General features: G+C 42.7%; 3 protein-coding genes across 3 annotated transcripts in view; 2 read left to right on the top strand and 1 right to left on the bottom strand.

The window, feature by feature from the left end:
- The first annotated feature begins 275 nt into the window (after window positions 1–275).
- LOC131264754 (uncharacterized) lies at window positions 276–1356 on the top strand. The gene is made up of 2 exons (XM_058267023.1): window positions 276–295; window positions 375–1356. Exons 1-2 carry the CDS (start codon window positions 276–278, stop codon window positions 1354–1356), a joined length of 1002 nt encoding a protein of 333 aa, XP_058123006.1.
- A 7696-nt stretch (window positions 1357–9052) lies between these two features.
- On the top strand, window positions 9053–14293 carry LOC131264753 (ionotropic receptor 75a-like). The gene is made up of 6 exons (XM_058267022.1): window positions 9053–9088; window positions 11414–11738; window positions 12099–12303; window positions 12379–12697; window positions 13273–13943; window positions 14011–14293. Exons 1-6 carry the CDS (start codon window positions 9053–9055, stop codon window positions 14291–14293), a joined length of 1839 nt encoding a protein of 612 aa, XP_058123005.1.
- Window positions 14294–14561: 268 nt separating this feature from the next.
- LOC131264752 (diuretic hormone receptor-like) overlaps window positions 14562–23797 on the bottom strand; it is a 32109-nt gene continuing 22873 nt past the window's right edge. Inside the window, exons 12-14 of the mRNA XM_058267021.1 lie at window positions 22202–22267; window positions 15749–15902; window positions 14562–15400 (exon numbers count right to left, since the gene is read on the bottom strand). Of these exons, the coding sequence (XP_058123004.1) occupies window positions 15377–15400; window positions 15749–15902; window positions 22202–22267 (244 nt within the window). The 3' untranslated portion in view covers window positions 14562–15376. The remainder of the gene's footprint in view (window positions 15401–15748; window positions 15903–22201; window positions 22268–23797) is intronic.

Raw genomic sequence — 23797 nt, 5'->3', positions numbered from 1 at the left:
TCGATGTTGTACCTTTTTGTAGTCGTCATTTTCCTATGCTTCAGTCTACCTTGCGTTTGTGTTTGCTTCCGTTGCTCTGTCCCCTTGGTACCCGAGTTATTTGTTCTCGTTCTGGAGACGACTTTTCGCTTCTTTAGCTTCTCCGGCTTTGCAGCGTTTTCTTTAGTGCGTTTTGCATTCAAATTAAGCCGATTGGCAACAATGGTGCTGGGCGTTGTGTGAGCTGCCGTGGACCGCAGGGGAATGAAAGGGATGGAGGTGGTAGTGGGAATAAAATGGCGCTGGAGGACCGGGCGTGGGTTGCGAGTAGTGCGAGGTTTTCTTGTAGATAGCCTACGGCGTGAACCGTACTTTTCCGTTTTGTCCGTTATCAGCCGAGAGGATTCCACAATTTCTTCGCCAGCCGGTTGTTCCTCAGCTGCTTCCTCCCCACCATCTCCTGCCTCTGCGCCCCCTTCTTCACCACCTGCTTCTTCACCCCCTGCCTCTTCACCACCTGCTTCTTCACCACCTGCTACTTCACCACCCTCTGCAGCTTCCCCTCCTTCCTCCCCGCCTTCTTCACCACCTTCTTCTGCTCCTTCTTCACCACCTGCTACTCCTTCGCCCCCTTCTTCACCTCCTTCTTCACCACCTTCTTCTCCTCCTTCCTCCACGCCTTCTTCACCACCTTCTTCACCACCTTCCTCCCCCCCTTCTTCACCACCTTCTTCACCTCCTTCTTCAACTCCTTCTTCACCACCTTCTTCACCACCTTCTTCACCTCCTTCTTCGCCTTCTTCTTCACCTACTTCTTCACCGCCTTCTTCACCACCTTCTTCACCTCCTTCTTCACCTACTTCTTCACCTCCTTCTTCACCTCCTTCTTCACCACCTGCTTCACCGCCTTCTTCCCCTCCTTCTTCACCACCTTCTTCACCTCCTTCTTCTGCTCCTTCTTCACCACCTTCTTCACCACCTTCTTCACCACCTTCTTCACCCCCTTCTTCACCAGCTTCTCCACCTTCTTCTTCTTCACCACCTTCTTCACCTCCTTCTCCACCATTTTCTTCACCCTCTTCTTCACCATTTTCTTCACCCTCTTCTTCACCATCTACTTCACTACTTTCTTCACCACCTTCTTCACCCTCTTCTTCACCATCTTCCGCACCACCTTCATCACCACCTTTTTCACCATCTTCTTCTTCACCACCTTCTTCACCATCTTCTTCGTCACCATCTGCTTCGCCGCCATCTTCCTCGCTACCTCCAACGCCCGGCATTTCGTCTCCCTCATTCGGGACGCTAGTAATTCCGGTCACTACGTCCGTGTCGACCGAAGATTCCGTTGTCGTGCGACGTCCCGGCATTATGTAGATAGGATAAACTGTATGATCGTAGGGAAATGCGGGTGGTGTATGAAAGAAGTAGAAGAAGAAGAAGGAAAATAAAGAAAGCAACATAAATAAGAGCGTCATCAGTTGCATATTGTGTCTATAAACATAAAAAAATCATTTGTTCATCAAACAGCTTGCTTTGGTTTATTGAATTGTCATATTCGAATGAATGAAAACATAGCATGAATGAGTCACTTTCTGCATTTCTCCCGTAACTTCCCCATGTGTTCCGGGCACCATTCTAGGGAACATTCGACTCACCTGGATAGGCACAGCATGGTCGGCGGACGATCATAATCCGAATGTACTTGGCGCAGTACTGACGCACGCCGGGATCATCGAGGGCAAACACGTGCCGGCCGAGGTCAACGATGGCCGCCTGCAGGTACGGGGGGTAGGCTGGCCAACGTCCGCTCGCAGCATACCCGCACAGGATCTCTGTGAACGGACGAAGGAGAAAAGTGTGACCACTTTGTAGCGTGCCGGACATGATTTTCCACGTAGCTGGGCGCCGTCCGGGGAATTCGTCCTTTCGCATGACAATTTCCAACCGGACCAGACTTGCACCTGGCGTGTTGGGAGTTTGAGCGCTACTCACGGGGCAGTCGAAGTAAATCCTGTGAATTTCCGTGCGGTTCCTTCGAGCCACCCGCAAGTCCGGTTGTCGTTGGCGGAGGGAGTACGGCATCGGGCACGAGCGACGGTGGTCTCCAGCCGTTCGGTGGATCGCCCGAGATCGGAGACTGGGGTGGACTGAACCGTGTCCACAGGAATGTCGAGTCACTCGGGTGGACGTGCAGGGCGAGCGCGAACAGCACAATTAGCAAAGTGCCTCCTACCCGTGGTCGACCCAAACAAGGAATTTCCATTTTCCCGAACTTGCTACGAAAGGGAAATTGCACCTTTACGCCTTGGTGGTTCGCGATGGAACAAACGTGTTGCCTCGGCCCCGAAGAGCACTTTCGTATACGAGCACTGATATTGTGTCCACGCGTGGGTGTAAAGTGTTGCCTTTAGGAATGAACCTTCCTCGTTCTAATTAGTAATGCTCATGCTGGGAAAAAAGACGTCCGTTCACAATGTCCACGATAAATTGGCCAGCCTATCGCTCACACTAAACACCTAACAGGGGAAACTAACTAAACCGAAACCTATTAACAGCCAAGCAAACCGGTGTTACCTGTCGACTCACCTTTCGCTCAGTCCGGCAACCGTAAGTCAAGTGAGGCTAATCGTAACCGATCGGGTTCATTTTAGCTAGGAAAACTGATTAGTGACACTATAGCGAGCTATCGCTGGCCAATTTAGGAATGGGTGGAAACTCATCTTCCGTTGCGAAACAGAACCAACGAGCGATGCGCTATGACCCAAATACACCCCATGCGCGCAAAGGAAGCTCATTAGGTTGCGTCAGCGTTCGCGTATTCAAACCTCGGATTGTACTAATGATGATGGTTTCCATCCACTGCTCCGGGTGCCATCCATCTTTTCTCCACCTCACTCCGCCCGAGAAGATTGGAGTTCTTTGGTCAATCGGTGTCTCGGATTGTAGGACGAACGAAGGATGCGTTGAGTTTTGTCCGACACACACACACACACACACACACACACACACACACACACACACACACCGAACCGTCGATTGCACTTAATTCGCCCGGGGGAAAAGCAGTAATGGACAGCCGAGCGATTCGATTAGCGAAGTCCGGTGAGCGTTTTCTACGAGATTAAAACACCCGGCTGGCGGGTTCCTTTTCCATTATTACCCATCGTGGTTCTCTTTCTTGTCGCTTGGAAGACTGTTAGTTTGATGCAATTGATCAATTTTCTCCGGTAATTGAGTAATGCCAGTACGGAAGGAGTTTCATTGTCAGGGGGACTCTTTCTCGAGGATGTTTGGAATGGCTTGTTGCAAAGTATCGTGATTAGAATATAAGGCGTTAAGAACTATTTGTAGTAAACCAATTGCTTAGTCATTCTTTATTATATGACAAGCTGACCCGACGAACTTCGCCCCGTCAAATAATTATGCAGTAATTCTGGATATTCTAAAATTTGAAATTGACTACCTGTGAGATATGTTAAATTTTGTTTTAAAAAACTGTATAGAGAAGAAATTTGAATTCATTATATTGGAAATCATTTTATTGTCATTTTATTATTGCTTTTATTGTAACGCACCTTGATGAACTGCATTTTTAGTCATTTGTTCGGGTGCGTAAATGTACAATGATGCCGGTTTTCCAACGCGTGCACATCCAACATATAGCTGGCCATGAGAAAACCAAAGCATTTCTAGATTTAAGCCACACACTTCCAGCGACTGCCCTTGTGACTTGTTGATTGTCATCGCAAATGCAAGATACACTGGAAATTGAATTCGCTTGAACTGAAATAGCATATCGTTCGATCTCAAGGGAATTCTAGGAATTAAACATTCGGTCCCTTTATAAACCCCTTTTAAAATTCTTGCCTCTAAGATATTGTTCATAAGCTGCGTCACAATCAATCGTGTTGCTTTACAAAGTTTCGGCGCATAAACGTTTCGAAGCATAATAATTACAAATCATGCGGCGGCATACCAGGCAAATCCTAAAAATTCAGAAATTCCACTGGATAATTCACGGCTTCGTCTTCATTTTCAACACGGTCGATTGATTTGTATGATCGCAAATCTCCCGGAATTCGGTTTTGAATTGTCCAGTTGAGGTCATTAAGGTCAATTTTGGGTGATATTTGGATACACATTAGTTATGAGATCCTCTTTAGTTCAAGTGAATTGGCAAATGGAAGTCGGAATTGATATTAATCCACTGGATATACTAACCGGAATCTGTCCGTTTCCAATTCTTAGAAGCTCTTTGGAGAAAACTCTTGCGCTTCTATCCTGTTGCAAGTGCACTCGCATATTCATAGTCAATCGTATGGTTTTTACGTATTGCCACAAATACGATGATTTGAAACATGCATTTACTTCATCTGCCGGTGTTGATTTTGGAATAACGGGAAGTGTTTGTCTAAAATCGCTTGCTAACAGTACCGTTGCGCCACCAAAACGACCATTATTGTTCCGCAGATCTTGTAATGTTCTGTCAAGAGCTTTGAGGGACCGTTTGTGAGCCATTGTGCACTCATCCCACACAATTAGTTTACAATTTTTCAATACTTGGGCCATAGCTGATTGCTTTGAAATGTTGCAAACAGGAGTTTCACTGACTTGCATGTTTAACGGTAATTTTAGTGCGGAGTGTGCCGTTCTTCCACCTTCCAGTAGCGTTGCAGCAATTCCCGTAGATGCGAGAGCCAACGCAATACGATTTTGAGATCGTATTGCCGCCAGAATCAAGGATATTAAGAATGTTTTCCCAGTTCCTCCGGGCGCATCCAGGAAGTATAGTCCACCGTTTTGCTGCTTGTTCAAAAGTGGGACATTTCTTTGAACTTGTTGTTCCAACGCCTTTATGTCGTATGCGCACTCACAATTCGATACATCTTGGATTTGGCGATTTGGCGCTGGCATATGAATTTCTGTCAATAATTTGCCACTCATACGCAAACACAAATCTTCAATTAACGCCTATGCTTCATTGTAGATCTTATCGTTCATTTGTAAAATCTCCTGTTGTTACTCCAATGCGATGTAGAATGTCTTCGGCGATGTCATTTTTGTACGTTTCCCATAGTTAGTGTGGATTTGAAGGCTGACATGTCGAAATGATCAACGCGAAAAGTGTACGAACTTCAGTGGCATGTGAAGCAGCTATGGCATCGTCCATTGTTTGATTCCACTGATTATCATGTTCCAATAATTCTAACAGCTGGCATGCTTCTCGAAAAGTTGAACACACGATACGATTTACGGTACGTAATGACTCAAACGATGTTGGACCGCGTACATTAACCAACAACAACCGAAGATAGAAGCAATCATCGTTTTTTGGGTGGATTGTGTATATTCGTCCTAATGCATTAGTTGAAAACACAACTGGATGTCCGTCTACTGGTTGGCCTCGCTTTCTACGTAACCATTTCTTTGACGATGCATTCCATGTGTAATATCGAAGCATTTCTGAATAAACCAATGTTGTTGCAAAAGGATCGCTGGCGCAGGTAAAAATCTCGTCAAAGTTGTTGCTGGTTGTGTTTCGGCTCGTTGTACTGCATTTTTTAGGTTGAAATACACTCTTTGACCATTCTCCAAATGAACTGCGAGATGCACAACAGTAGAAATTCGCTCATGAATTGCAAAAGAAAATATTCTCCATAGCGTTTCATTGCAGTTAACGTATCGTCCCATTTGATACTTGCTGATCTCATCTCACTCAAGATGTAGGTAATGCATGTAAGATAAGATTCGTATTTCAAAATTATTAATTTGAACACTACTTTTATGAAAAAAAAGCCTTTTTTCGACTTTTCTGATTTTTTTGCTTGTTCTTTAAAACTTTCAAACTTTTCATTTTTCTAAAACCTTAAAATGACCAAAAGGAAGAAATCGGCAAAAGATTTCGTTACAATAAGTTCTGCCGTTTTGTATTTTCGTTAAAGATGTAAATTTTTTTTTATTTTTTATATGGAAAAAGCCGTTTTTACCGAATTTTCTCATTTTCCGGCTTTTCTTTAGGAATTTTCAAATTCTCTTTTTTCCTAAACCTTCCTTGGGTAAAAAGGAACAAATCATACGAAGACGTCATCAAGATTGGTCCAGCCGATTTTGAGTTTTAGCATCACGAACATACAAACATCCATTTTTATAGATATAGAGATTTTCTAACTGCATTACTAAAGTAGTAGCAGTAAATATGTTTTATAGAGGCTTTGAGCCGGGTGGCCACTTTCACCTATTTGCATTACTAAACCATTAGCTGTGAGGTTTAGGAAACCTTTTAAGATATGTACGTGACACATCAACTTTCATTTTGTTTAATTCAATCTGACTATCAATATTTGTCTTACTTTTTTAAATGTGTTACATTCAGTTTTTGTATTAAGTCACGCACAGTATTATTTAAATGTAAGCCTTGTTTACAATCTAATCACTATCAATTTGGTTTTTGTTGAAACATTAAAACATTAATAACTTTATTTGTAGTGTCACTAAAGATGTATTACATGTGTTTAAAAAAAAATCCGTACCAAAAGGCTTCCAAAATAACTAACAAATTAATTAAATGGATAAATTCCATTTGTACTCTTCTTTAATGTGGTGATTATTTGTTTTGTTTCTTATGGATTTTTTAAAATACTCTCGCCTAATTTATTTTTTAAATATTTTCTCACACAAATTTAAGTCAACGCTTGTAATTGAACGCTTTATTTTTATAGATCAATTACAGCATATGTTTTGGAATAAAACGGGTCGAAATTTTTTTACTTGCTTCAAACGTTTTGCAAACCCGTCTCATGTGGCACACACGATTGCCATCGCTTCTTATCACCAAATTCAAAGGATTGCGGTAGTGAATTTGACCAATGCCAACATGGTTTGCCTGTTTATATTTGATAGAATGTATTACCCTTGAAAATAATTCATTGGATTGATTCTTTCATTCTAGATAAAAGTATCAGACAAATTTGCCCGTTATCAATTATGGATCTAATAAGCACATTTAAAAGGTGTTAAAAAAACTTTATAACCGCAAAGTGATGAACAAAATTCTATGAAGCAGTTTTTTTTATAAAAACAAGCAGTAATTGTGGTCATTTTTGAATATCAACTTCCGCTAAACCTCCCACCGTGGTTTAGGGGGTTTGAAACCAATATTTTTTATTAAATTCAAGTTTTGTTATTATTCAAGAATATTATTATTAAATTCAAGTTTTGGGTTGCAAGCGCCTATCAACAAAGTGTTTAATATGAACAATGAAAAAGAATAAACCAGCAACGATTTGATTGCCGTTCTTAAATGTCTTAAATGTTTTAAAATGTTTAGATAGTACATTCATTTTCACGTGTCCACTGGCTCTTAAGTTGATTACAATAATGATAAGTCTTAGCCCTACAAAGATTTGGATATCTTAATATTATTTAGATAATTAACCTTCTTTTTCGACATTTTAGTTTCATATTAAAATTGATCTGACTAAATATGCAATACAACAAGCAGTATTAAACCGCATAGGGATTTTTCTGCAGTGCTTCGTCCAGCAAATCAACAAATGTGTTTTCAGATATCTTAAGGAATTCTACATCTCAGGTAACAATGCATGATTGTTCCTTTAGCACTGCTTAATCGATCACCCGTACCACTGGAATTAGGTTTGCCGCTGCACAAAAGTATCATGGCGACGATGTTTGCAGCCATTTCGCTTCCATTGTTCACTTGAGCGATTCGATAAAAGTGAGCTGCACTTCAGGGTCAACTGCTTGTTGCCGAAAGGCTCTCATAGTACCCGATAATGCACTGCAGGAATGCGTCTTTGCATCGTATGCTCCAACAAACAGGCCAATCGAACCCGAAGCCGGTAAGTAGCATCGGGGCCTCGAACGCGTAAAGCCCTACGGATTTCCGCTCACTCGTTACCATGGAAATAGCAACCGGCACAACGTTAAGGAACGACCGTTGTAAGTTTTCCCTTCTCCCGAAACGACCCGTCTTTTTTGCTCGTCCCGGGCAGTCGGTACAAATATGTATGATGATGGACAATTGTAAAGGATTTCTGCAATCGTTACGTTCCTGTACGTCCCCTGTATGCGAGTATGTGAAGGTGGCAAGTGAACTGGATTAACTTTGCCGTACACGTATGATACACGAGGGATGCTGAACCTCAACGGACGTACGACTTGCTTGGAGCGAACGAGCAACAAGTAGCAACCTTGGAAGTTCCGTTCCATTCGTATCAGGAATGGCTCTTGCGTATTAACCTGGGTCGGGTATTACCTGTTGGTGAACTTTCGCTACCCCGCCTTCGCTTTCGCCCCAATCGGCTACACCCACTCCCGCATCCGTGGTTTTTCATGGGAAAAATAATTCAGCCCTGGGATACCTTCATGCATTGCATACCCTTCGGTGAGGATCAGTGGGGGTCCTGCACCCAGAGTACGATTCCAGTAAATTGACCGTTAGCTATTAATGTTGATGAATATGCACACCTACGGGCAGACAAACACACACACGTGGCGCAACGTGCAATGTGTACGGGTATCGAGGTGTTGGTTAGATTTTATGGCATTCGTTGCTACCGACCAACAGGTTACGCATCATTTCCCCATATGCTGTGTGTGTGTTCTGCGTCGGAACTCCTTTTCCCTTTTTTTCGTTTTTCTCCATCCCTACATTTTATGACCATCCTGAGAATAGAATGATGTGGGCATGAATATGTTCGGAAATGGATCATTTCCATATCTGCCGGCTATAACAATTTAATTGAATATTAATCTGGCTCAATCAAACCCACATAATGGGGTCAGGCACGATGGACGTAAGTTGTATAACTTCGATGATGGTTGTTAGGTTAGGTAGACAACTACGAACTGCTGTTGTCGTCTCCATTCAACATGATTTAGCACGCTGTTGAAAACATTTAAACTGTCACTGTTTCATTCGTATTTTCAAATAAGTAGAGATCGCTGTTTTTTTAAACCTCTTACGTGTATGAACGACGTGTTTATGCTAACGACGAGTTATTTGAAATAAAAACTATGAAATTTAACTCTTTTTGAAGCGCAGCTCACAATGAACGACCCGATGCGCAACAACATGAATGGGAAAGTATGTATATTGAAGCCTCGTTTGTTAAAAATTCAAAACGAAAACTACAAAGGAAAATTCAGGTAAAAGTGATGAAATTTATGGAATTCAAAAATATCTAAACTAACCGTACCACCGATACCCACATGTTCAAAATGGATTTAAAGCAATAATTAAGGTATGAGCTGTTGAAGCTGGAAGCCTCTCTAGAATCTTTCTTGAAAGTCTAAAACCTGGATTCGATTTGATACATTCAGTGCCAAGTTGTACATGATTTGATGTTGGAACTGTTTTTTCTTGGTGCTATTTACTTTTTAACAAGGCAGGTGCCGAATAGCATCTTCAGTATTTGAGGCATCACGAGAAGTACATGAGACAATTACTTTCAAAGTGTCTGTCCAACGAAGTCTTCGTAAATTCTGTTATTAATTGGTATTTACTTACCGGCAACAGTTCACCAACGAGCCGAGCCAAAGGCAACAAATTCAACAGCTACAGGACAGAAAGAACGTTTGGTTTTGGTAAATAAGATAAAACATTACATGTACTAAATATACACAACAGATGTTTTACCATGTTGAACGGCAGCAAAAGGCTATGTAATGGAATTTGCTGCCTTCGAAACAGTCTATAAATCAATCGCAGCATACATATTTCAATATTTGAGCCTTTGTGGCGATTCGTTACGGATGTTCAAAACATACGCCATGGGCATAATCGATTTCATTTGTTGTTTTAGATGACAGAAGGTGCCTGTAGAGGACGAATGTGTTATTTCCTATCTGGACAGCTTCGTTGCAGATAATGTGGATGCGCTGGGTGAAGAAAAGCAAACGAGATTGATAACGTACAGGAAATAGAAGCAAAGAAGGATGAGGGCGTCTGCTACCAGAGAATGGTAGTATACAGTATTCAGCCAAGAAAAAAAAAACAAGAAATGTTTGTAAGTAACAACAAAACCAAAACTATACATTAAATGTATTAACATATTTTATTTCATCTCAGGGCTGGCAACCTTCACTCGGGGATATCGAAGAAGAAGACGCAGAGCTGTTTTTGGAAGCTTTTTAGCTTATTTTTTTAACTTTTATTTGTAGTTAGATGTAGCTACCATGTATTGTATACTAAAAATGTTACCATTTTGTAATGTTACCGTTTACGACCAGATGTGTTTTAAAAAAATTCAAATTAAATTAACAATTTAATCTTTGCGCAAAAAGTCTGTTTGTTACCTGCGAACAAAATCGTTACACTAAAGAAACTACAAAATAATTGCGAGTTTGGTTTAGCTTATAACTTTTTTTTCCACGAGGTTGTTTGACATTTTCAATCCTTTCTGAATTCGTTAAGAATATCTTTTTTCAAAATGTTCATAGACTTTACTGCATGTTCCTCGGACACGTTTTAGTTTAGTAGTAGTCGTTGTAAAAACTCGATGGAATCGACAAGAGAAATCGATACCTCTTTCCGTTCCGTAGTTGTTTGACTTTGGAATCTTTAATTTGATTGACTTGCGCGCACGTGACATTCCGTGGGTGTATCTTGACCTGGTTCGGTGCCAGTTCAATCTCTTCCTGTCTGGGCGTGGGTTTTCTTTCTCGCGTGACGCAAACATACCGCACATGCAAATAACAACGACGTCCTGAGGGTATCACCGACCAGGATAGATGATTCCATAATCGTATGCACACACAAGCTGCTCCTCGTCTTGGCCAACTCCCATCACTCTTTACTTGGCTCGGGGATTGATTGTGCACGGATCATAGGGTCGCCGGATGACTTATGCACATGATGGAAGGCCGACAATTGCTTCGCAATCAAAGGTTAACCCTCTTTTCATGCTCCCCAGCTTAGTGTCATGAGCGAATCAGAGCTTTCCCTGTCCCATCATCAGTGTCATCGGGGAGTTTAATTGTGTTTGCTCGGCGTGATTGAATTTCCGACTATAAATATCGCCACCGGAGTACGCTTGCGACCACTGTGTGCCTTTGATCTCGGGAGTTAAGTTACGACAGAAATCCGAAGGGTCGAACGGATAGATGCAACCTTGCCGAGCTCGATTGTGGCTGATTCTGCTGCTTATCATCGTCACAAGTACGTTGGTTTCCAGCCAACTGGAAGGGATTAATGGAAAACTTGCCGAACCCATCGGTGCACTGCTGGAGCTGATGGGAACCCCGCTGAAGGTAACGGCACTCCTCGGATGCTGGACGGAAGGTAAGCAAACCGATTGAAACAATGGTCCCCAATTAAGTACACACACTCTGGGGTTCCTTCCGTTCGAGTCCAGGGCAACGCCTAACTTTGGCGCAAATTGGCCTAAGAAGTGGACGCCACTTCTGGCAGTTCGTCCCACAAACGAAACCGACGTTGGCCGACGGTGACGATGAGGTAGATCATTGGCTCGCCACACTGGACGCGGATGTCGCGGCACATCAGACGATGGTTGTGGTGGATGTCGCTTGCAATGGAACGGAAAAGTTACTGGCCAGGTCCGGGCGGAGACTGTATCTGAACTACCGCTGGCTGGTGCTGGATTCTCGGGCACTCAACGGAGGCAACGGTTCCCTCGAGACCTATCTGGACGCCCTGAGACCGTTGCCCTTGTTAGTTAGCAGTGAAGTTTTCGTGCCGCTTAATGAAGGACTGAATGCAATGCGATTCGTGCAGGGTGAGTTACAGATTTACAGTTTCCTACACAGTTGCTTCAGCTTGGTTGAATTTTCAACAACTTGTGTCGCACGTGGACAGGGGTGTTTTGTGACTCTTCAGAAAAGTTCGCTCAAGTTGATTAGGTTTCTTTATTAGTATCAACTTTATCTGATTCTGTTTATTAATCTTATACGTTGCGTAGCTTTGAGTGGATAACAGATTTAAAACTAAATTGTCCCTTTATTCTTTAATTGACGAACCATTTTTTTAGAACTATAAAAAATGGAATATACTTTTAGTGAATAGTGTTCGGTTCTAATTTCGTTTTTCCACAAAATATAGTAATCTAAAACTAATCTGAATGCATATGTATTCTCAGTCTACAAAGTATCTAATGATGCTGATTTGCTTACGGAGCAGTTTGCCCTGTGGACAAGGGACCAATCGGGAGCTAAAGCCGAGCTTATAGACCTACGCGAGAAGACGGTGACATCGGTCAGAAGGAAAAATCTGCTGGGACATTCCTTACGAGCCTCGATGGTGATCACCGACCCGGACACGGTGAACCACCTGACGGACTATAAGTAGCCGAGGAAAATGATGCGCAATCGTAGAACTGCTGTGAGTCATAGTGAATACCTCTCTCTGTGTCTCCGCAGGAATAAGCACATCGATACGATAACGAAGGTGAACTACCTGCTGACGAACTGTCTGGTGGCATACCTCGGAGCCGGTGTGAACTACACGCGCGTGTCCTCCTGGGGTTACTACAATGCGACCACCGGGCTCTGGGACGGCATGATCGGGGAGCTGGTGCACGACGTGGCGGACCTGGGTGCCTCGCCGCTGTTCTTCACCACCGATCGTATCGCCGTGATCGAGTATCTCGCCATGACGTCGGAGACGCGGTCAAAGTTTATCTTCCGCTCGCCAAAGTTGTCCTACACCGAGAACGTGTTTATCTTGCCGTTCGACAATGCAAGTGTTACACCACAAATCAAAGTCCCAAGGATATCCGGACTGTAAATGGTGGTAACATAATCGTAACCTCAAAAGGAAAGCTCGTTTTGAATGTATTTTCAGCTGGACCTGTGCTGGCTAAGTCTGATTTGAAGAAAATATGAAGAAGGATTTGTTTTGTCCGGATATTGAATATGATCCCAGTACAAGATGAATCTAAGACGGATTGGTCGCTGTGCGTATAGAACCATTCATATTCCATAGGTTTTGAAATGCCTCTTCTGCCTGTTGAGATCTCGTGGCGATAAACATTTAACCTCAAAGCATGAAGTGAGGAACCGTTGCCAAACTGAAAAGAAGATCTTTGGATTTAGAGTGACCCAACTCCCACTAAAAATAATGCAAAAGTTTCTACTGTAGATCAATTCACAACGCCTCACTTCATGTAGAGATGGCAACACCAGTAGCCTATGGAGTTCACTATCGAATAGTTGACGATTTGGGAATTCGAGCTTACGATTATGAAGTCACAAGTTCTTGCCATCTTGGTAGCAGTTGAGTCTCAGCTTTCTTTCTTCGAACGGTATTTGCAGCACGTTTGGGGTTGCGTTATCGCCGTCATCGTACTCTCTGCGGTGTTGTTGCTCGTGACACTGTGGGCGGAATGGCGTGTCGCGGCCGATGGTACCGGCTGGACCCCCAGCCCACCGGATGCGTCCGTCTTGACGGCTAGCTTTCGTGACACACTGCTCCTGATGTACGGTGCGTCCTGCCAGCAGGGATCGTCCGTCCTGCCCCGGAGTTGCTCGGCCCGCACCATCACAATGCTCACGTTCACCGTGCTGATGTTCCTATACGCCAGCTACTCGGCCAACATCGTCGCCCTGCTACAGAGCCCGTCAACGAGGATCCAATCGTTGGATGATCTGCTCGCCTCCCGGCTCAAGTTTGGCGTGCACGATACAGTGTTCAACCGGCACTACTTCACGCACGCCACGGAGCGGACTCGGAGAGCGCTGTACGAGCAGAAGATCCGCGTGCCGGGCGGACGGGACGCCTTCATCCCGCTCGAGGAGGGTGTCGATCGGATCCGGCGGGGTCTGTACGCGTTCCACGTTGAGCAGGGTGTTGGCTACAAGGTGATCAGCGAAACGTACCAGGAGGACGAAAAGTGTGGCCTTCAGGAGATACAGTACCTGCAGGTGATCGACCCGTACTATGCGATCCAGAAGAACTCTTCCTACAAGGAGATGGTGAAGATTGGGTACAAAAGCTGGGAATTCTGAAGTCGTTCCTTTGTTTAACTACAGCCACCCCCATTTTTCTTTCAGCCTCTTTCGCCTCAATGAACATGGCATTCAGTATCGGGAGAACGCAAAGCTGTACACCAAAAAGCCCACGTGCTCTGGTGGTGGTGGCAAGTTCGTCCCAGTGAGTCTCGTAGATGTTGAGCCTGCCGTCTGGATCATTTTGTGGGGTGGTGGATTGGCTGCGAGCTTCTTTGTGGCGGAGTCCATCTACTTCCGGAGTCTGTCTGAAGCAATGCGCACCAAAATAAAGTTCTGTTTTCGATACTTTCGAAGCCGATCACCGGGGACGAAGGTGGGGACCTAATTCCTGAAATCCGAGTGAGCAACAAATCGGAAAAGGATGGAGCAATACGTCCAGCATAGAGCATGTAAGTTGGTTTATTCAATAATCTTCAGTAATGAACCGACGACAAAAAACAACTGTTTAAAATTGTAATTGTACCGATCTCAATGTGTACTTTGATTTTACTCGTTAAACCTAATCAACTGTTCCTGCGATGTTCTTCAAAACGGAATGTCATCAACGAAATGTTTGCACGCCTGACCAAACAATATTTGGTTTTTAAATCATTTTATTTACTCAAAAAAGAGAAAAAAATACATCCTTCACGAGATATCAACTACAGTATATATACGCAATATGTGTGTATGTGTGTAGAGAGAGAGTGAGAGAGAATGTACTACAGATGTAAGTGTACCGATTAGTAACCGTTTTCTCAATCGGTTTCGATTTTGCTTTGTCATATAGTAAGTTTTGCACATCAATATAAGTTTTGATTTTTCTTTTCTTTGTTTTTTATACTTCTTTCGTGTTACGATGTTGACGTACAAACAAAAACGAGATCAGTTTCATCCTAGCCGCCTTGTCCCACGGTTCTTCCCTTCCAAGGGGGGTCGTTTCTAGTAACATAGACATCTTTTCATAAGGATCTACTCATTTAGCGAAACTTGCTGCTTCCTATTAGTCTTCTCGTTATTTTTATTTTTCAACAACGCTTGTTTTTCTGGTAACATTCAAATTGTCCTCAATCAGATGCTCTTGTTTTTTTATTTCTTTAAACTGTTCTCCTTGTTTGTAGTTATTATGGCGCATCTTTCGATGCGATAGCATAGTCTATGCATTTATGTTTATTCTTTTTCTCTTCTCAGTTAGACCTAGACGGATTTAAGTGACGTAAACAAGTGGATATCAGTATCGTCTGCGAAAAAGAAACTCGTTCTTTCTAGATATGCACCCGCGTCTCCTTTCTGTTCCTTGCACCGTCACCCATGTCAACTTCAACGGAGTGCAGTCGGATGTATCACACGAAAAGGCCAATTCGAAAAGTACGCTTAACGGTGGTGGTGGTGTCCGTTGTGACGATGACGGCGGTTGGATACGGTCAGCTTAGACGGAGTTTTCATCTAGACCCTGTGTGTGGAATAAAAAAATGTAAACTAACAGTTAGAAGCATGTAGTTCTACAATGTGAGAAAGCGAAAAGAATAAATAAAATAAATAAATGACCGCCTGCTGAAATGATCGCTTTCGTGGATGAGATAAAACTAAGGCAATTTAATGTGAAAAGTTGTAAAACATAATCATCAATGCATTTGCAGGTGTGTTTTCTGGGAATGGAAATAGCGATGTGAGTTAAAACAATTCGTCGGCCTGCGTATCGTTAACATTACAACATACAATCCGGTGGTGAAATCTAGCTTGTAATAGATTTGTCCCCTTGCCTTGGAGGATTATTCTACCCTCCCTGTTTCCCACTAACCTGCATCAGAGGGCTGATCGCACGGGGTGCTATCGATTGCATGTGCAGGGCACCGTTCGAGCCTCGCATCGCGCTCGGGTAGGTGTGCGGACCGAGCAGGGTGGTCGTGGTGGCCGACGACGCGCACGATTCCCGCTTGCTGTATGTCAGCGGCCTGGAACGAGGAGAACAGAAAAGACGGCACGAAGGGAAGAAAGAAAAGAAGAAGCAAAAACAAAATCAGGACAAAATGACACCCCTTACGGTGAAACTATGGTCTACGAAGTCAACGAAGTTCGGTTGCGCCAGACGGACGAAATCAATTAGAAACACGTGGCAACGTACACACAAAGGTTTTCATATGGAGCAGGAAGCAGGAAAATCCCTAGGGGGGTAAGGGTGATCGATCGATCCAAATCCCATCGGGTCGAGTACAAGTCATTTTCTCATCTTTGGTTTTCACATCGTTGTCTTTCGGAATGCTTTACAGGACGCCTGATAGAATGGTCGAAAAAGTTGTTTTCCTTTTTCTCTTCTCTTTTTTTTCATGAAAAATTATGGACGCTTATCTACCATATCTCAGCTCGGTTTGAGGTAGGTTGAAGATCGGTACTATCGTTTGAGTTATTTAACGATCAATCTAGGGTGTGAAAAATGGCTTGGACATTTTCTATCGATGTGGCAAAATCGAAGCTTTCGATAACTTTTATTTCATTTCATTGAATCAGTGAAGTGAAGTGTGAAGAGTTCATTTCATGTGAGAGAAAAAAACAGACTTAAAGCCAAGTCATTCATCTATAAAATGTAGAAAAAGGAAAAGCCAGTTCAGTTGATTTATACCGCACCGTATGTGCTACGAAATTAAATTCCTCTTAAAATAATTCAAATTAGTCTTGATTAACCTTAAATTACCCCATGCAGGCGCGCATGCAATAAAGTGGAAATGACAGGAACCATCCCTTACCATCCACCGAGTACGATCCAGTTCAGTCGTGAGTGAGCAGAAACTGGATTAAAGTCTACCGGAACGGAAGCTTAGCGAAATGTCGAGCTGGATGGGTAGAGATTAATTTAAGTTACGTAGCTTCCGAGCGACTTGTGCCACGGGAGGTTACTATATGTATTTTTTTTTGTTGCTACCTCAGCTCGTGTCAAAAGTTCTCCAGGAAGGCCAACTGCGAACGCTCAATTTGTCAACGCGCGCCCGGAAGCGAGAAGGACTTCCGTGACCTACTTTTGTGTTTTTCTGACGAAGAAAAGTAGGTAATCCTGCCTTCGGAGAGCATGGGATGGTAAAAATGCAAATTTTCCTTTCCATTAAGGAAATGTTTAAACGTTATCTTTCAGCTTGTGGATGACCCAAGCTTTAAGTTTGTGTGCACAGAGAAGGAAAAAATGTGAGAAAATGGATACACTTTTGAAAGCTCGAAAAATAGTTTTCCATTCATATTTGTTTCTTGTTTACTGCACGTAATTGTATTGTAAAAATCATTAGGCTACAATGAGTAGCATTTTCTAACCAATTATTTTCAAATTTTCAAAAAAAAAACCGTTCGAAAGAAAGAAACACCTGAAGAATATGCAAAGAAACTAGGAAAATATTTAATGACTGCTGCTTACATCGAAACACAACCTCGTCAACACAGATAATGGAAAGCAAACCTCAACGTCAATGTACCTCCCCTCCCACAATATGTTGGACCTCAGCCCCAAAACCTCGCCCACGTTTCAAATACCATTAGAGCGGGAAGCCTAAATCAATTCATTATACGGCGGTTTCATAAATTACAGCCTGTGCGACGCAAACCGGACGGGCCTCCATCAGAAAGTACACCCAAGCGCAGACCACTTGGTAGAGTCATCCAAAAGCTGGCCCGATCAAAGTGCGGAACTGACTTTGATTGCCCGGGCCACATTATCGGGTGATGTCCGAGCAATTTCCACGGACCGACGGCTACGAATGCCTCAACCGAGGAGAGAATGGTCGGAAACGGAGCGCGTCCGTAGAAAGGGCGGCTGCTTTTCGTGGAAAACCACAGACCAACCAGCATGCCGAGACAAGCTGCCGAAGGGTGGCGCACAAATAGCACGGGGATGTAGGCCCGGGATGAAGTTCAACGGTTTCTCCATCGGTGCGGCTAATTGCACCGGGTGCCCTGGGGAAGCTGGGGGATGCTCAAACTTTGCCAACCTCATTGCTGCTGGTTCCAAGTGGCACGGACCGTGCGTGTGTGTGTGTGTGAGGGTGTGGCTTTTGGTTTGTCGTAGCCCTTTTGACCGGATATTATCATTTTATGTTAATGACTTGTTTACGAGAATTCGGGCAAGTCAGCAGGCAAGTCGGGGAACGCGAACCATTTTCAACCCTTCGTGCGGGTGGCGATGGGTGGCGCGTGAAAACTGGAAATCAGACAGCACCTATTAAGGGGTGGGTAAAGTGGTAAAATTTGTTTACGAAAATTGCTAGCCTCAAACCATTGGTAGCAAAGATCCAAAAGTACACGTCCGCGAATTGGAACACCAACAAGCGAAAATGATGGGTTTTTCTGCAAAAAAACACACTTTTTGCTTCTATATCAGTACACAGTTTGCCTAATTTAATCGGCAACTTTTCTTCGCTTCAAAATAAACAAATGGAAATAGTTTTGCACTTCGTGATGAAACGGTTGTTGGTTGGCAATCAATCAAATCCTACTTAGAAAGCAATTGTTTTCACGAAAGGAAATTTCAGACTGATAAAAGTAGCTAGAAGCGAACAATCCTGTATCCTAATATTCGTTGCTTTTACTTTGCATATTATATTCATTCGTATGACTAAAGAACAAACGATCGTATTATAGAAATGGCAATAAATGGAAGTAAGTAGCTAACTGAAGCCTAACTCTATTTGAATTATATTTGAATGCAATGTTTCTGCGTAAAAGCAAACGAGTACGACGTAGCAACCGGCGAACATATATTTGTGTGTATTTATCCATTGTGGGTTGCACTTGGACAGAGTTGCGGAAACGGTGGTGATGTCGATGGCGACGAAAAGGCAAGGGCACTTACGCCTACTTCGAAAAGTTCAACTATAAATGCAGTTGTAGCTGAAGGATAATAATTTTACCAATATTCGTTTTCCAGCCCCGAATGTCCGATTTGTTTGGAGCAGATTGTGACAAACCCATCGTACCTTCGCTGTACGCACTCATTTCATCGGCCATGCATCGACTTGTGGCTATCACAGGATAATAGTTGTCCCCTGTGTCGAACCAGACAGATGGTGACAGATTCGGAAGCGAACGACTCTTTTGCGGATTCGGAGGATTCAGTAGGTTCCGTGGAAGAAGAAGAAGATGCATGGGAAACGATGTCAGTCGAGGAGCACCCCCTTTCGGACCATTCAGTAGGTTTAAAAGAAAAGGGAAACTTCATAGACGAATGAATCGAATGTAATAATGTTTACTTTTCGCAGTTTGAGGATGATGAGGATATTGATCAACGATCGACTGGCGAGGCGGACTTATCAGATCACCAGCAGGATAACGTTTACATTGCGTCGTTTGAAATGGAAGATGAGGATACTGGTCAACAATCGACTGACGAGGCGGAATCTATCTTGTCGCAAGACGAAGAAGCAATGGATACAAGGACCATTCCAAACAACGGTTGGGACGTCGAAGATGCAAGCATTGAAGAAACCATGGATGAAAGCATGGTGTCGAGTGATGATGACGATGAGTATGACTACGATGATCATATGATTTCCGCTGTAAGAGTTGCTCTGCTTGCCAGACTTAGTCCGAAGCGCAACATTACCGAACATATTAGTGTTTATTAATATTTCAGTAAATTCTTTCTGCAGATTCGCGCCATGGCAGCCTATGTGAATTTTATTACAAGACGAACATTACTGTGCATGTTACCGGATCAAGAAAAGCACAATCAATAAATCAAACGTATTTACCATAATGTGAAATTGGCCACAATGTATTGGATACATACGCGACACCTGGACCAAGTTAGAATATGTAAGGGCTATATTTTACTACATCGCATTTACTTAGGTCAAGAAGATTTTGATTATATTTCTTTCGCTTTTTATGATACCGTCTTCGGATGTAGATTCCAAGTCGCTTTTTTCAGATAAATGATCCGCATGCAAAACATTGTCACAGTCCAACATTTACAGGAACTTTAAGAATAAAATCGTACGAACGTCATGTCATCCAGGCAAGAAGAAATAGTACGCGTTAACAAACAAAGCAAAATTTTAGCGTCGTGACGCGAGATACATTTATGCTAACAGAAAAAGTCTTTCGTTTGATTGATTTCGGATCTTTTTTTAATAACCTGGTTGATTCCCACGTTACGCATCCTTATTGCAGTGCAGAAGAAAATAAGTTACTGGTAGATTTGTTCTTGTACTAATGACCGGTGATCAAAATGATCCACATTTCTTGCGCACTCGAACAAAGTTCTTATGAAAAGTTTTTTTCCCTCCAGTAGACATGTTTATTTCGGTCTGTAAGGATTCGATATCGTCGACGGTTTTGCTTGGATTTGCTAGCAAAACCGCGGCACAATTCGTCGACTTTATGACAGCCCATGATGGCCAGTGCTAAAAGTATGCATAAAAAGAAGGAAGTTTCTAGTAAAAAAAAAAACTACCAGCTGTCAGTGGAGTCGTAAAATATTTTTTGTAGGACCATCAACCATCCATCACACGCCGAAGTTTTATGGAAGCATTTTTTTTTCTGCACATTAGAAAGTGAAAGAAAAATCACGAAATGTTCACCGAAAACCTCGTTGCTGGAAGGGAAACGAAATGTGGTCATCGTTTGGTTTTTTTGTGTCCCTCTTATTAAATCCCTTCGCTAGTATCGGCAGCAAGAAATGAGCAACTAATATTTATGTATTATGTAATATTTATGTAGTGGCGCAATTTGTGGCATAATTGCGCCACTATACGGTCACAATGGGGCATCCGGGGTTTCATCCTCCTCTTTAACGCACGTGTCGTTGCCATTGAGAATTTTTATTTTATTTTTTTATTGTTCGTCTGCCTTAAACGACCACCATAATGGAGGAGAGTTTTATGTCGAGTGTGCAAAAATACCGCTAAGATGTTCTCAAAGTATTTGGGCGTACTCGAAGCGGGTATAAGTGTTTGGTTTTCGTTGTTCTCGTTGGCGCCGACGACCATTCATTGATCGTTATATGTGTTAAATTGAAAATTTCTTCTCCGCAACTCGTTACGGGTTGCGATGGAAAAGCATATTCTATTTTCAACGGGGTACAAAATGGTGGCTTAGGCAGCCCGTGTTCCGACCATTCCACGTATGCCGTTGTTTATGAGCCTTGCCAGGGAACTCGTACGGGAATGATGACTTCGTGGGGAAGTGCAAGTGAAGGGAATATTAAATTTCATAATTATCGTAAATTTTCACATCTCGTTCCGTTAACAAACCGTAACCGTAGCCTTAGACGCTAACAGTGGAAAAGAGAGGAAAACCATCTGATGATGTATTTTCACGAAAGGTGGAAGAGGGGGCTAGGATGGAGAGAGTTTAATCGATGCATGTTATCTCGAGTACTTTCAGCCGGCGCTAGGTTCACTGGCGTCGTTCGTGAAGAACACGTACTGCTCCCGTAATAAATATTTTAAGTAGACTACTTTCAAGATCTTAACTTTAAAAAGTTCCTGTTTAACAACATCAACGAGCATTTTTAAGTACTTATTTTTATAATGGACGAATATATTACCGTTACCGTTGCCCTGTACCAATAGTGGTGCACTAAGTAATGTAACTAACAATATGATGTAGTTTATAAGTGTTAAGAACACAATTATTTTCATATTTGTACCAATTATGATCGAAACACGACTTTTCTTCACGAAAACATCTATTTTTACCGTAAACCAATGCATTTTGCAGTGATTTGTAGCCTTAAGGAAATCATGGAAATCCTGTTTAATTATTATTAAATCCAGCATATTAGTACAACCGGTTGGGAAAATATTAATTTTGAAGTTTTAATTTATTATGGAACGAGAAGATTTAACTTTTGAATACTCCGCAGATGATCAAAGAACATTTCATAGAAGAAAAAATATCTCCATTGTATTTATTTCGTCGTGGAGCTAGAATTTTATTCCACTACATCCACTATTGGTACTAGCATCACTATAGGAGCACTTACCCTATATGGTTTATGTTTAAAACATTCATTTATTTTTACAAATGAAAGTCCATCCTGCTTTAAACCTAGTTTATGATTTTTAATCGATGTAAGTCACTCCAAAATTGTCCAAGTACTGTTTGATTGATTTGTGTATATTGCAGCATTATTGTGAAGTGTAAACAATCAACTCCCAGCGTATCATTTCAGCATGAGTAGAATAGAAAATCAAAGCCTTTACAGAAAAAGTCAGCGAAGATAAATAAAACCGAAACGATGATTCCATTGTGAAGAAGGAAGCGAACTTACCGGAAGCTTTCCGTCCGGGAGCGTGGTGAGCATTCTTTTGACTGATTGTAGCCGGAGTTGGTGAAGCTGCTGGTCGGTCGGTTTCCCGGTTTCGGAAAAGCACATTGAACAGATGCATCGCATGCAACACACACACACAGAGTACACACATACACACGCCACGTGAGGAAAAGGCACACAGGAGGGTAGGCGGGTGCATGGCGGAAGAGAAGAAATGGCGAGAAAGAGAAAGAGGAAGGTTAAGAGAATGAGAGCTGGAAGCGGTTAGATTAGTAACAGTGTCGCTAATGGCGAAATGGAGGACAGTTGTTGCCGTTTATTGTCGGATCGGTTGAAATGGTGTGGAAATGTGTTTTCCTGAAGCGCATTTTCTTAGCCTCATTACCATCGTCATAATGTGGGTGGGAAAGTGGTTTTTGAGTTGCAAGGACCGCGGCATTGAGGAAGAACAGGTTGAGCCGGAAATTCGAAAGACACGAAGTGGTGAAACTGTCATTCGCTGATCGTTGAAGTGTAGCGGACGGGTAAGAGGAAAGTGCATTCAAAGGGAAAGCTTGAAAGAAGGTGGACAAATGGTTCCGTTCCAGTAACGTTGAGCTCAAGAACCGTCAACAGCACAACCCTTGACGGGAAGGCGGAAATGAGTTTAAAGATAACATAATGCAAGCGTAACCCACTTTGCAATGCATTTGACGTTTAAGGAAATGCATTTATAGGTATTTAAATTGAATTTTTACATCAGGTTCGCAAAATTTTTTTTTTGAACTGCAATGCTATAAATTCCATATGTATGTTTTAAAGAAGAATTTTGAGCAGAGACTATTTCCCAACATATATTTGTGCGCATGGACCAACGTAAAAAGGAAGAAACGGGCCGGAAGTGAAATCGGCCAATTGATGTTCGATCGAAATTGAAACATGATTTAAGGATAATAAGCTCAGCTGCTTATACTGGCAGTGGACGAACGAAAGAAGCGGCTTGCCAGCGAAAGTAAAACGTAAGTATAGCAAAGAGGCAGAAGCCTTAGTAGGGCACCCAGTTTCCTATCGGGGAGAGGGGGGCAGCTAAGTGGCAGCGTCGGTGCAGGGATAATATTTTACACAATGCCGTCGCACACCATTGACCACATTTTCCGGGAGCCAGAGAAAGCCGTAAAAAGCAAGCGCTAGAAAACCCTGAAATATGGACAAAATAAAATATGTACTCCGATAAGCCCGAGAAGGGTGGGGGTGCAGAAATTGGGCTTACCAGCAGGCGTGTCGGATGTTAGTGTGCGATAGTGGTGTACTGATTGAAAAACCCGCTTTTCGAAAGAAGGATGAAACATAAAGCTAAGCTATTGGGCACTGTTGTTCAATTTTCTCCTATTTTTATCCAGTTTTTCGCAATATTTCTACTCTGTGTAGACAATTTTCCTCTAAGATGTGAAGGAAAATTTACCAAGGAGAGATGCAATTCGTTGGCAAGGATTAAACGACGTCCGTTTTTCACTCCGGAAGTTGCAATATCGAGTATCAAAGCTGCCTTTTTTTTAAAAGGGAGGGCTTCCAGGGTTTAGTTGGGAGTTTTAACAATATGGACAGTGTTCTATTTCC

This window comes from Anopheles coustani, chromosome 2 (assembly GCF_943734705.1).
Source record: "Anopheles coustani chromosome 2, idAnoCousDA_361_x.2, whole genome shotgun sequence".
NCBI classification, from domain to species: domain Eukaryota; kingdom Metazoa; phylum Arthropoda; class Insecta; order Diptera; family Culicidae; genus Anopheles; species Anopheles coustani.
This window is presented reverse-complemented; position numbering and strand designations above follow the sequence as displayed.

Bases quoted from the DNA above. Each gene is read 5' to 3' on its own strand.
- LOC131264754 (XM_058267023.1), top strand. From the start codon at position 276: ATGGCGCTGGAGGACCGGGC. The intron at 296-374 runs GTGGGTTGCGAG...GTCCGTTATCAG, and splicing joins ATGGCGCTGGAGGACCGGGC to CCGAGAGGATTCCACAATTT.
- LOC131264753 (XM_058267022.1), top strand. From the start codon at position 9,053: ATGAACGACCCGATGCGCAACAACATGAATGGGAAA. The intron at 9,089-11,413 runs GTATGTATATTG...CACTTCTGGCAG, and splicing joins GCAACAACATGAATGGGAAA to TTCGTCCCACAAACGAAACC. The intron at 12,698-13,272 runs GCAAGTGTTACA...CGGTATTTGCAG, and splicing joins TTATCTTGCCGTTCGACAAT to CACGTTTGGGGTTGCGTTAT.